This window comes from Struthio camelus, chromosome 4 (genome assembly GCF_040807025.1).
Source record: "Struthio camelus isolate bStrCam1 chromosome 4, bStrCam1.hap1, whole genome shotgun sequence".
Lineage (NCBI taxonomy): Eukaryota > Metazoa > Chordata > Aves > Struthioniformes > Struthionidae > Struthio > Struthio camelus.
In genome coordinates this window covers 50,672,307-50,685,738 of record NC_090945.1, presented here as the reverse complement: position 1 = coordinate 50,685,738, position 13,432 = coordinate 50,672,307, and the positions used below count along the sequence as shown (strand labels likewise).

Genomic DNA, 13,432 nt, shown 5'->3' with positions numbered 1-13,432 from the left:
CATCCATCCCAAATAAATTTTTGAACCGAAAAACGCACGTTTTTATTTTTTAAATCTATTCATAACATTTACAGCAAAAATACCTCTGTTTGGGAAATGTCCTTTTAAACGCAGACGCAGAAACATATCTAAGCAGTTACGTGTCTCAAGACTGAAGAAGAGGGGCCATGTGGTTTAGCGCTCAGACCAGTGAACAAGTTTGGGGGGTGGGGGGGAAGTCATTCTAGGATCACTTAAGTGAGTTTAAAGCATATTCACCTACATGCCCGAGTTTCACTACTTCAGTATTTCTCCCTTCACCCAGCTTAGCACCTTCTTCGGGGCCCTCCAGTCACACCTTCTGCTCGACTGCAGAGAACGGGTGCTAGAAGTGTAGAGGTCGTTTCATTTCCCTACAAGCAGCAGCATGAAAACATCACATTATTTCCTCCCCCCCCCCCATGAAAGGGCATCAGAAGCTGTCTGTTTTAAAGTGAAGCTCTGCCTCTTGTACAGCTCCCACAGGCTGTGCCACACAGCCAGAGCAGGTTCTGCGGGAGCTGCTGCCACCCCCACCACGAACAGCTGCCCCTGAACAAAGTTCAGAGGAATAAATCATTTCAAGAACACTAAGAGTCATCTCCAGTTGTTAGATCACAGTGCAAAATAGCCAGAGGCACCTGCATCTCTTGCAACTACAATATGCCTAAATTATATTAGCAGTAATTTAGATCTGTTTGATTTCCTATCTGTCCTTTAAGAAGTTATTTCAAAACATCCTCTTCTACATCTGACACAGAGCAGAAATTTCAAGATTCAAGACGGAGTGCCAGAACAAAAACAATCATACACTCAATATACCTAAATAAGCCTCCTTTTACTGATTGCTACCTAAAGTGGTACATGACTTGTAAACTAACAGCAAATTTGACAGTTGTCTGTAATGAGCTAACAATACTTATTTTGGGTGTTTTATAAACCCTCAGAAGAAATAGCATTCATATTTAATTTTAAGCCTCTGCCTACTTCCTGTGCTTCTGCACAAAATTCAGGGCCATAGGGTTTTTTTTTCCAGTTGGTTGCTTCTGTTTGCCATCCTCAGCCAACTCTGCACACCTACAGTTTTAGTGTATTTGTTCTCGCCAGTGCAGTCTGAGAATTAAATACCAGCATCCCAATTTCTAAGATACTGCATGCAAGTGAAACCTAGAGGCTTTACAGCTAACTGAATTGCACAAACATTTCTTTTCACAGCCACTCCATAGGAATTTTTGCTTTCTTCCTTTAGCGTTAATGAAACGTTAATCGATTCTGTCATTCAAAATACTTGATGCTTATTTACTTGTATTTTAGAATATACTTCTTTAGCTGCTTCCCATGCAGAACGTAAAAAGAAAAAAAAAAAACAAAAAAAACCCCACACACTGATTTTCAGAGTTTACAGTAAGAGTAGCTACACTCATCCTTTAATGAATCACAACCAAACATCTAAGAGAAAAAACATTCAGAAATAAAAAAAATAGAAAATTTATGTCAGGACTTTAAAAAAGGCTTCTAGCACCTCTGCCTTTTAACACAGTTTTCCTAACACCCCTTTTAGGTTATTAAATACTGTTATCCCCATTTTACAGATGGGAAATTGAGATTTTCACATTGCAACACATGCTTCAATTTTCAACCAAAAATTAGGAGATGCCCAAAACAACCAGTAGAAAAGCTAAACTTAAGAGGGCACAGAACAATTCCTGCCCTTCAAAAACAGTTGTTCTATGTCGCCACCTCAACAGGGTAAGGATTTGAAAACAGGTCTCTCATTTCCTGGCATGAATACCGCAGCTTCTACATACAGCATGAAACTCACTCTGAGCTAGAAACAAGCACCAAACTTTTATGCTGTATAAGAAGCAATTTAACAAGTTGCATTCCAAATGTTGGGTCATGCTCCAGAAGTACACATGGGGAACACCTGAGAAACCTACTAGAGTTAAGGATGACTTTGGGCACAGAAGCACAGCAATCAGATGGAGAAAGTTAGGAACTGATTGACCAGAAGTACAATGTAAGCACCTTACAGACTCCAAGTGCTACACACTGGATAGCCACTAGTGTCCAAAATCACGTAAGGTACAGTATAACAAATCCATTGCGTTTTAGTCTCCAAATCACAACAGAACTTGAACTCTTTAAGTGGACATAGATACTACTGAGATCCCAGGAATTCCTATTCATTCCTGTAGCACTTAATGAATCTGTCAATCAAGTGCAAGGTCTCCATTAAATGATACTAACTATTGTAATAAGACAAGATTAATTCAAAATAGCACTGAAGACATTATGTTCTTTACTGTTACATGTCATTATCCGATATATTAAACATGCAATTTGTGCAGTTATTTCAAGCACATTGAAAACAAAAGGTAATTTCCCACTTTCTTTGCTTAAAACCATTGTGAACATCATGTGAAAACGTAGCAAAGGGTGGGCTCAATTAGTGTGAAGTCTTTACAATATACTTGCTGTCTCTAGAAGACAACAGCATCTTGATTTTGTTCATCTACCTCTTGGTAAGTGTTACAAAAGTAGAAATAGTTATTTAATAGGTCCACTCATCAGTTTTACACTACTTCGACTATACATCCACATAAGAATTAACACATCCTTGAGGGATTACACCTTGAAACCACTCAAAGTAAAGCTTTTCTGAAGGTGTTGCAAAAAGTTATTGAAATGGCACGAATATTTAACAGCTAAAACCAAAGTACTATAAAAGCATATCCCAGAGGTTTCAGTTTTAGTAGCAGTCAAAATATGCTTAATATAGAAATTCATATTTATTTGAAAAAACAAACTGTAAATGGTATTTCACAAAATAAGTTCAATCTGCTTACAGAGTTTTGGTGGCTGAAGTCACTGTGACTGGACTGCTAATTGATAACTTGCTAGTATAATGTCATACGGGATCTAACTTACTAGTATAATGTAAAATGGGATCTGAGTGTCATTTTTTCTGTAACTGTTACAACTTGTCATAGAAATAGTCAACCAACTATTTTCTCTTCTAGTAAGAGGAACAGTGAACATTATGAGCAACATGTCTGAAACAGATGATTCAACTTTTTGATTGAAATTTTCAAACACTTTTCAATCATTCAAGTATTATGGTCCCTATATACATACTTCTATGCAGCTGAAAAAGACATGGTAGACAATTGAGCACACTGCCATCAAATCGTAAGAATTACAAAATTGTCAGATTTTAAACAGCAAATTGTACCTTAATCATTTAATTAAAAATAGAAGAATTAGGTAGACTATTCTGCAAATAAAACAGCACACTAGTGTGCTATATATTAAGGCATACCTTTAAATGCACACTTGTCATCTCTAACAAGTTTTATACAATTGCTACCAAGTGAAAGGAATATAATTGTCTTGCAAAACTGAGAAAGAAATACAAAATATCTGGAAGCCTACTTTTTAAAGTACAAAATCAACCTTCAGTTCTTGTGTTGAAATACTGTACACCATATAAACAGCAATTCTTGCCTACATGATCTCCCGTGGATTTCTTAAAGCTGGAGGTAAATTTGAGGGTTTTGATTCTTCATCCAGAAGTACCAAATCTTCAATTTCACTTCCTTTGTATTTTCTTTTACATATCTTCACAATAACTTTCTTCTTGAGGAACAATTTCAAAGCTTCTCTCGAAGCAACTGCTTTGGCATTTTCCATGCTTTTACCACAGCCAGTACCCAAATAGACAGACTTGCACCTCAGTTCACAAACTATATTTTCTAGAGAGCTCTTATTCTGAGGTAAGTCTGCAAGTTCCTTCAGTGGAACAAAAGCAACATCTAAAGTAGCTTTTACAGACTGAATAGATGAGTTTAGAAGTTCTGCGTGATTTACATTAGGACTGAAGCCTCCAACAGCAACCAGTTTCCAGGCTACAGCTTTGTACAGTCTGTTGAAAAAAGGTTGCCTTTCCTTTGCATCTTCACTGGTTAGCGGTTTGCACAAAGCTTTAGCAGGACTTTCACTTGCCTGTGAGCTACTCTTCGAGGCAAGTTGCGGAGAACCTGCCTGCATGCCACCCTTGGAGGCCAGCAGTGAAGCACCTGCCTGAGCACCACCCCGGGAGGCTAGCAGCGAGGCACCTTGCTGAGTGCCACTCCGAGCAGCCAGCAGCGAGGCAGCCACCTGAGCGCTGCTCTTGGAGGCCAGCAGTGAAGTACCTTGCTGAGCGCCACTTCGAGCGGCAAGCAATGAGGCAGCCACCTCAGCGCTGCTCTTGGAGGCCAGGAGTGAAGAGCCCACCTTAGCGCCGCCCTTGGGGGCCAGCAGCAGTGAAGAGCCCACCTGAGTGCCACCCTTGGGGGCCAGGAGCAGTGAGGCGCCCACCTGAGTGCCACCCTTGGGGGCCAGGAGCAGCGAGGCGCCCACCTGAGTGCCACCCTTAGATGTTGCTGTTGGGGCATTTGCTTGGTTTTTGGAAGACAGCGATGCAGCTCCTGCCTGCGGGGCGCCCTTGGCAGCCGGTGGCACCGCTCCTGCCTGCGGGGCGCCCTTGGCAGCCGGTGGCACCGCTCCTGCCTGCGGGGCGCCCTTGGCAGCCGGTGGCACCGCTCCTGCCTGCGGGGCGCCCTTGGCAGCCGGTGGCACCGCTCCTGCCTGCGGGGCGCCCTTGGCAGCCGGTGGCACCGCTCCTGCCTGCGGGGCGCCCTTGGCAGCCGGTGGCACCGCTCCTGCCTGCGGGGCGCCCTTGGCAGCCGGTGGCACCGCTCCTGATGTAGTTTTCTTTTCAGGTGATGGCACGTTTTCAGACTTGCTCTCTTTAGGTGGATTTAAGCAAGGCTTCTCTACTGGCTCCTTTTCAGATGGAGATGGAGTTGGATTTTGCTCAGTGGCATTTTCGGCATTAGCAGGTTTTCCTTCTGTTTCTGTGCCTGATGCTATGCCCGCTTCCTGGTTTGAACTGCAAAGTGACTCTGAGCTTTCCGAATCTTTGCCGCTATCTTTTTCTTGCTTTTTTGGCAATATGCTCTCCGTTTCCTTAGCGGGTTCTGGCTTAGTAGTTTTCACATCCTTTCCAGTATCCTTAGAGTCTTTGCTTTTCTCTACAGCTCGTTTCTTGGAGGGCTCCTCTATCCCTTCTGCAAAACAAGGCAAGTTTGTCACCCTCTTTAGCGTCTCCACCATGAAGTATCCATCTAGAGACAGTTTATCTCATTTCTGAAAACTTTCGATAAGCAGTAAACCCCCTGAACTTAAAAACTACAGTTTCAATCATTTCTGAATGTATCTTGAATTCTAATTTCAAGTATTAACCCACTATTCCCCAATATTTTAGCATTTTTGACAAAGAATTAAAAGCGCTCAGGTACAAGACTCTATGTTCGGTTTGGGACCTGTTCGCAAGTACAAATTTGTATTCTTAAAGTTCAGACAAAAAAGAACTGAGGTACATCAAAACAAGGTATCTGACCTAAAAAGCTTATTTTATCTACTAACGTCATAAAAACCTCTTTAAAATACCACTGTGAGAATTCCTTTTATGAAACAAAAGATTGAAAGTCTTTCATAAAGGAACACTGTCTGACTAGTGGTAAAAACAAAATAGCAAGACTACGTTGAGGCTGGAGTGCAAAAGTCTACATTGTATTAGGAAATCAATACGAAACATGGCAGTTGTAGAAATCCAAAAATATTCTAATTAACAATAACTCTAAATTACCAATACAGTAGACATACATTAAATCTATTTGTATAGGTATTAATCAGGAAAAATAGCACAGAGAGGGGAAATAATTAATGACGAGTTTTAAAGGGAAGTTATTGTGATTACTTCCATAAATTTGAGATACAATGACAACATTCAAAAACAAGCATTTTCTAGACTCCTATGTATTGTCACAGCTATGATCTGCTAACCATTGCTACTTGATATGCCTCTTTTCTTCACCTTGGCAACCAGTTCATCTCTCGTGGTGCGGACAGGCGCGCCGGTCACTTGGATGCCTTCGGCCATTTCCAGCGCTTTCCCCATGACCTGAGGCGGGTACCTGGAGAGGCGAGAAGGGCAGAGGAGGGGAGGGGAGAGGAGAGAAGAGGAGGGGAGGGGAGGGGCGCCGTCAGGCTGCTGCACCGCGCCGCCCCCGGCCCGCCCGCCCGCCGCGGCCCGCACTCACCGGCAGCCCAGGAAGACGTGGTTGGCCCACACCATGGAGAGGGAGACGAGCCGCTGGAGCTCGGCGCTGCCCGCCGCCGGCGGCGCCCCCACGTTGCGCAGCAGGAACTCCCGGCGGTGCCGCCAGTGGTGCTCGGGCTCGCAGGCCCCGCGCAGCGCCTCCGCCCAGGCCACCTCTTCCGCCGTCCGCCCCAGGGGCTCGGCCGCCGCCGCCGCCGCCGCCTTGCCCGCCATGGCCACGGCCACGGCCTGCCGCCGCCTGCCGCCCAGCTGCCCCCCTCCCACTGCGCCCGCCCCTGCCGCCGCCGCTCTCCTCTTCCTCCCCCGCCCCCACCTCCCTCCGCCAACCCCAGCAACGGAAACAACCGCTCCGCTCCGCTCCTTCCTTCCGGCCGCGCTTGATGACCTCACAGCCGGCGCGCGCCGCCGACCCCAGCGTGCTTTGCGGCAAGAGGAGGGGGAGGGGGGGCTGCTGGGGGAGGAGCGAGGGGGCGGTAGTGCCCGCGCGCGCGGCTCCGCCGCCGCCCCCCCCCCCCCCCCCCGGCCCTAACGGTCGCTCTGGGGCGGTGAGGCAGCGCGGGTGGCGGTGTCTCATAGCGGGCCGGGGCTTTGCTGGTCGGCGTGAGGGGCTCGGCCGTGGCTCGGGAGGCGGCGCCCTGCCGAGCGCTTCGGCCCCTTGCACCTCGCTTGAGGCATCCGTTTGAGCACACTCGGTATAAACAGACCCTACGGCTTTGTCCTTGCTGTTCTGTGGCTCAAGGCTGGGATTTTCCACTGGGCATCTGTGGATACAGCACACAAATTGTCGCATTCGGGCAGGTTCATGCTTTCCGGAGCTTATCTTTCTAAAGAGCTGCTTGCCTGCCATCCTGAGCCCTTGAATCTATGGCAGACTGCCTGTCCCTCCGTCCTTCTTATGTCTCTCTCTAATTTTTGGGGTGCGAGGGGAAAAGAGATGATACGGGCGTTTTGCTTAGCCCGTTTGTAGTCTGCCCGGTAAAAAGTTGAACAAAAATGTTACTTTTACTTTTGTTTCATAATAGCGCTTAGAGATTCATTCCGGTCTTCCTTAGGTAGATTCAGATTTTTACCTCCCTGACAGGAAGGTGAAGGCAGGGAAATGAATTGTTGCATTTCGGAGGAAACGTTAATAAATAAGCGGTTCTAAGTATGTGGGCTGCTGGCTAGGAAGGGTTCGAATAATTGCTTAGAGGTGCTTGTGCACCTCTGCAGGCTGTCTTGAATCACCCTGGAGCTTTATGCGAAAACAATTGAGGAATTCTATTTCAAAAAGTAGTGAACAGAGTGGGAAAATATCATGCTCCTGTCTACCAAGACGGTGCTTGTAGAGTTAGTGCGACAGAGGAGGGAATTTTGAATTCTGAAGGGCTGTCCCAAGAGAGATGTTGGTTTTTTTCTTTTTTAATTAAAAGTTTATGTTTGCTTGAGTTTTCGTTTTTTAATACCTACATGTCATCATGAAGTGAACTACAAGATAGACTGCATTCAGGGAAGAACTGTTTCTCCTTAAGTGGCTTAGACACCTTATTTCTTAGAAATTGCTGTGTAACATGAGGTGAGTGGTATAACTTACAGTATATGCAAAACTGTGATGCAGAACTAATTCATTAGGAAACTATGCCAGAAAAAGTTGTCTAATAAACTTTTTTTTCCCCTGTATCCATTGTTAGAGTGGAAGTGTTTTGCCTTCACTTTCCTGGTTAACCCATGCAATGTTACATCCTGCAATGGTAAGAATAATTTGATAATAGAGAGTGAACGAACAGTGATGAGTGGGATGAGACCTGGCAAACTCGCTACAGTTTTGTATTTGTAGGTAGAACAAAAAAAGGGCAGAGAGTTTGCATTCTCTGGTGTTGGTGTCTTGGAGCAATGGATTTATTTAGAAACAATGCTTAGAAGCACAGCGCTGGAGCCAACACCAACGTAAGTGTCATCCGTGTGTATCAAGACATTGGTTTTATCAGTCCTGCACGTGGTTGTCTTCTAATATATGTGTTTCCAGCGCTCTCTCCATGATGTGAGGTGGGTACCTGGAGGGGAAGGGAGAAGAGGTGCACCATCAGCCTGCTCTGTACCTCACTGCCCCCTGGCCTGGTCCGACCACCACACTGGCCTGCGCTCACTGGCATCCCAGGAAGACTCAATGCCGTGAGCCTGTTCATTCACACTCCTGAATGAACCAGTTTGCTTTCTAGCAAAGACAGTTGGGACTTGGCCCAGATTTGAGACCTGCCGACAGGCAGTGGAAATGTAACCTGGGTATGTGGGTAGCTGTGGCTGGACTATGTAATGCGGAGGTAGCAGAGCAGGCAGCAGGGGTCTGTGTATGCCAGTGCAGAGCAAAGACCTTCACCAGACAGCCAGCACGCTTGGATGGCCTCTTGCAAACTCTTGTTAGGGAAGCCTTCTCTCAGGATTTCATATCACATGCTTTATTGTGCTGTTAGTTCAGAGATGGTGGAGATGAGGGCAGGGGCCACTTACAGAGGGGATTGCAATTGGACTGAGTGATGAAGAAGGGGGAAGACGATACAGGAGACTGATGAGTTCACAATGTATGCTACCATGCAGACTGAATATCGTGGCCTTATGAATCCTGACTCCATAGAGTACACAAGGGAAGGACATGTTCATACCAAATATCAGTTCCTGTGAAAAGGTTTTGCTGGCCCACCAGCCTTTCTGTTGTGATAGAGAAGCTGTTCTTTCTCCTGTGGTAGTTCATGCCTCTAAGACAGGCAGTGACTCTATCCGTAAACGTTCTGTATAGTTCTGCGCTGTTTAGGAAGCTTTGTCAAGTGATACCGCTACTAGCCGCAGGCTGTACCTCTCCCTGTCCTGGGTGTGTGAAGGACTATCCCATGTTGTTCAGATAATATACCAGTTAAGAGTAGGAGCTGGGGAGGGCTAGACTCTAGAGAATGATAGGGGCCATCCTGTGCACTTGGTTGGATCCCAATTTTAGAGGACAAATTAACTGAGAGCCATTTCACCTCACTGACCATGTGAGTGAACACAAACATAGGTGACAGCCGTACCTCATGCTGTTAATTTTGGGCAGAAAGAAAGTAATGCTTCTTCTGCGTCAACATAACCTTTTTCTTGGTACAAAGATGACTTAAACCTTTTTTCTTCCCTACCTGTTTGTTCCAGACATACTCCTTCTACTTTATTATTGTCTGCCTGAATCATCTTGGAAACAGGCTAGATCCCAGCCCCGGAGCACTGAGTGTCATTCACGTGCACACACAGACACAAGTAGATTTATACCAGCAATGCTCTTTGAGCACTAGAGACTCACCGTGTCTCGGGTTGATTAAAGAAGTGTATGTAGTAGAAAAGAAAGAACAACACTGCTGTTAATTTTAAGGAGGGAAACAAGTAGTGTTTTCATTCTCACCAGGAAAGGCAATTTTGAAGTTAAACACCTCATTGATGGTGCTAATACTGTGCATTTAATTTTCGAGATTAGGGGAAAAGAGGTGTTTTTGTTCCCACTAGGGAAGGAACTTATAAATACTGTATCGATAGTAGTAGTGTTAGAGTCATTTGGGGCTTGATAATAGCTTCTCTTGGCAAGATGTAACTAAAATCTCAAGGTGAATCATACTAGTGTCTACATTCATAGCAATGCACCTGTACTTGCTATATAATAAAGTAAGTTTATTTCTGCCTTTGTAAACCAGTGAATTATTATGTCTTCAAAGTCAAGTCCTGCTGAAACACAGAGGGCAGTAGCCCCATTGAGTTCAATTATGTTCTGTGCAGTTAAGGTTAATATGTAGTAACGCTCTTTATTCAGCTTAATATGAGAAGTGTGCCCTTAACATCACAACCATGCAAAGATAAAGCTCAGAGTTATTGCCACAGAAGGGTAATAACGATAGGATCTTACTGGCTTGGCACAGTAAATCCTCTGAGCATCATCTGTAGGCTGGTCCTTACAATAAGTAATAAGCAAACGCTTGAGAGCCCTGGCTTAGTTTCATTAGGAATTCAGCTTGAAACAGGAAGGGGAAGAGATATTTTGCTGTCTCTTGGGATGGCATACATGTCGTGCTGGAGCAGAGTTGGGGGCTGCAGGGCACAAAAGAGTCCTTTGTTTGCTCCTCAGACTGGGATGGAACTGAGAGTGGAAGTGAGGCTGTAAACACCATCCCCTGTGATTGCAAAGACCTGTTGTTGTTTCCTACTCTTTACTGGTGCTCGAACATGTCTGATAGGAATGGTAGGGGGACAAGGACCTGACGAGAGGAAAGCAGTAAATATTGAGGCAAGGAATACGCCTAACCTGAGAGAAATAGAGATAAGATGCTGGGATTAGGTGAGCAAGGAAATGAATTCTCAGGGAAAATGAAAGAGGATGAGTTCAGACTGGTAAGGCAATGGGACAAGAACATATTAGATGAGAAAGGAGAATGGAGAAGGAGACTCTGCCAGGAGACTAGGACTGGGAGAGATGAGAGAGGATAGAGCTGGAAGCCAGTGCGGGGAGCAGAAGAATGAGAGCGCACTGGCAAAAAAGAAAAATTAAACGAAATCAACTCTTGACTTTGAGCAAAGGGACAAACTGTGACAGGAAGGGGAGCATTGACAGAGGAACCACTGGGATTTGAACAGAGATGTTGAGAGAGGAAGGTTAAAACTCCATGAGCACAGACACGTTAGCATTTCAATAGTTTTCACAACTGCTAGTATAAGTAAGACCAAGAAAATATTCTGCCCTTCTAATTTTATGTTTTCTTGTCTTTTCTATGCACTTTAAAGGAACAAAAAAGGTAGGAATCTGTTTGCAAAAATCCATCTTGCAAGCCACCTTTAAAGAGTTTTTAGGTAGAAAGCCTTAGGCCCTTGGCAAACTGCTGCACCCTAGAGCTGGAGAAAGCAAGAAAATGGCCTTAAGACTCTTAATGTAAATTTTGGCATGAGACCATTGTAATTCAGGAGGAATCAGGAAAGTGTGAGAAGGGTAAAAAGGTCTTATCTGAAAAAAAAAAATCTGTAATGATATAAAATACTGAACTTCTGCTCATGTGTATGTATTTTTATATGTACAAGCACATGCCTGTTTAGACACACACGCATATTTAATACAATATAGATATGTCTGAAGATATGTTTTAAACACACATGTATTAGTGAGACCGTAAGCACCTGCAAATGGAGATATCCCCGCTCCTTCAGTCAAACTATTCATGCCTTGGAGGAAGAGAAAAATTATAGCTAATATTTTATTGACTTGGGTTGGGGATAGCTGCATTACACAAATGGATGCTATTAAATCTTTATATCATGCTGTACCAGTATGAATTTTGTATGTGCCACATATTTTGCAGACCCAAATAACTATTTTGGAAATGATATAAGGAGCTTTTCTGAGACTCCAGGCAACAACGTCAGATCTAATTTGAATTATTGCTATTGAAAATCATAGTTCTATTTTTCATTATTGTTATACCAATAGCCCTGACAACCTGCAATTTAGCTGGTAGGAACAGCACCTCCTGAAATATAGAGCTGCTTTGTATGCTGTATTTTTGTATAGCCTCCCTGTGTGCAGGAGTGATACTTCACATTAATTCCACTGGATGGCACTGAAGGAGACAAGATTGCATGGAAGTATCTCCAGAAGTTCAGCATAACTCCAAAAAGTGTGAGTGGCTTACCTTTTCATTCCATTACTGAAATAGACAAATGTGGACTCATTTTCCATCATGATATAATAATTTGTCATCAAAACCAGCTCTTAAATACTCTTAGCTGCAGTTTGAGGTTTCAACAGTAGCAAAATTACAGTGGAGGCAGAGCTGAGGCTTCTCAGTCTAATACACCTTCTCCCCTCAAAAACGTAAAGAATAAAAAATGCAGCTTTGGCCCGTTCTGGATTCTTGCACAAAGGTTTGTAAAACATTGCCTGAAGAAGTTTGTCCTTGTCTGCCATGCCAATACTGTGAATATTGGCCACTTCTATCATCACGGGCAAACATATTTTTAAGTACGTTAGCTTTTAAGCCCATTAAAAAAAATACGTAGGAATTCATTGAGAATTAAAGCTTTCACCCGTTGAGGAAACATGGTGTTTCAGAGAACCTGCCAACTCGAAATCCGTCTGCAGTGCCTACGCAAGGACCCCTGTTTTTTCCTCACAAGGGACTGTGTGATCCCTCCTGGAAGGCACACGGTTACTCTCTGTCACTCAGATATAACCTGGGAGTCATCTTGGACTCCGCTCTCTTTCTTAACCTGTGTATTTTGATGTATATGAATTTTGTTTCCTTTTCTTCTTTAAAAATCTCCTCTTATCTCTGTGCATGTCACAGAAATCCTTTTCTAGGCTTTTGTTATCTGTCATCCTGCTTATGACAGCTTTTTTTCCTATGCCTGACATGACCTGTCAAAAAGGTCCCTTGAAACATTATTCTTACGCTTACCTCCCTAGCCTATTTCTGTGGCTCCTTTCTGTACTTCCCTCTCTAGTGTATCTCCATAGATTCCCCTGTTTCCACAAGCCCTTCAGTCCTCTGAGAGTGCAGTTTGACAATTCTTTTGCTAGTAGTGCTGGCCTAAGATAGTCTCTTCTCCCAGCCGTTCACTCCTGTCTCTTTGATATCTATGCTAGTATGCTGGCATGGTTGGTTGTTCAGCTGCATGGTAAACCAGATTAGGAACCTGATCTGGCTGAAAAACAAGATGGGGGAGGATGGAGGAGGAGAGGCACCTTTTTCAGCTGGCTTATTTCTCCAGTCTGGTGTATTAAGCAGCGCTTCTGCTGCAACTGAGGGGCTGGCTCTCTGAGGGGCAGAAACAAGTGGCAAGAGAGGAGGGGCTGCAGAGCAGCAATGGCTTATGCTGATTTATATAGCAGTGTTCCTAGTTGTTGAGCCATGACCTAATTTTGATGATAGAACTAAGCCAAGCTAAGAGCTAGCTGCTGCCGAAGGGGTAGTGCTGTGCCTCCTTCCTCACCCCTGGTCATGGGTTCCTGTCACTTCCTTTGTGCCAGCACTGGTGCTTATCTGACCCCTCAGTGAGCCAGTTGTGGGAGCTAACCTGGCACAGAAGTGTTTGCTTCTTCCTAGCTTTTCAGCTGGGTGCCTGTGGAGTCCACCTGCTCAGCAGCAGCTAGGTGCTCTGTCAACTCAGCTACCTTCTCAGTTGCACCAGAACTTCACAACTTCACCTCTCCCTGACCTTGACGCCTGCTAGTCTCTTCTCTCTCCATCTCTGTATCTACTCCGTCTG

General features: G+C 44.6%; 1 protein-coding gene and 1 long non-coding RNA gene across 2 annotated transcripts; one reads left to right on the top strand and one right to left on the bottom strand.

The window, feature by feature from the left end:
* Positions 1 to 1,407: 1,407 nt before the first annotated feature.
* On the bottom strand, positions 1,408 to 6,501 carry CDKN2AIP (CDKN2A interacting protein). The gene is made up of 3 exons (XM_068942580.1): positions 6,168 to 6,501; positions 5,911 to 6,041; positions 1,408 to 5,132 (listed from the first exon to the last, which is right to left on the bottom strand). Exons 1-3 carry the CDS (start codon positions 6,398 to 6,400, stop codon positions 3,526 to 3,528), a joined length of 1,971 nt encoding a protein of 656 aa, XP_068798681.1. The 5' UTR covers positions 6,401 to 6,501; the 3' UTR covers positions 1,408 to 3,525.
* A 129-nt stretch (positions 6,502 to 6,630) lies between these two features.
* Positions 6,631 to 9,869, top strand: LOC138067201 (uncharacterized). Its single transcript, XR_011141030.1, has 5 exons — positions 6,631 to 6,879; positions 7,651 to 7,742; positions 7,858 to 7,917; positions 7,990 to 8,113; positions 8,193 to 9,869. It is a non-coding gene; the product is annotated as an uncharacterized lncRNA (long non-coding RNA).
* Positions 9,870 to 13,432: the final 3,563 nt, after the last annotated feature.

Excerpts from the sequence above, each read along its gene's own strand:
- CDKN2AIP (XM_068942580.1), bottom strand. The coding sequence starts at position 6,400 with ATGGCGGGCAAGGCGGCGGCGGCGGCGGCGGCCGAGCCCCTGGGGCGG. Across the intron at positions 6,042-6,167 it reads CACGTCTTCCTGGGCTGCCG|GTACCCGCCTCAGGTCATGG; the intron begins GTGAGTGCGGGC and ends TCGCCTCTCCAG. Across the intron at positions 5,133-5,910 it reads AGGCATATCAAGTAGCAATG|AAGGGATAGAGGAGCCCTCC; the intron begins GTTAGCAGATCA and ends CTTGTTTTGCAG.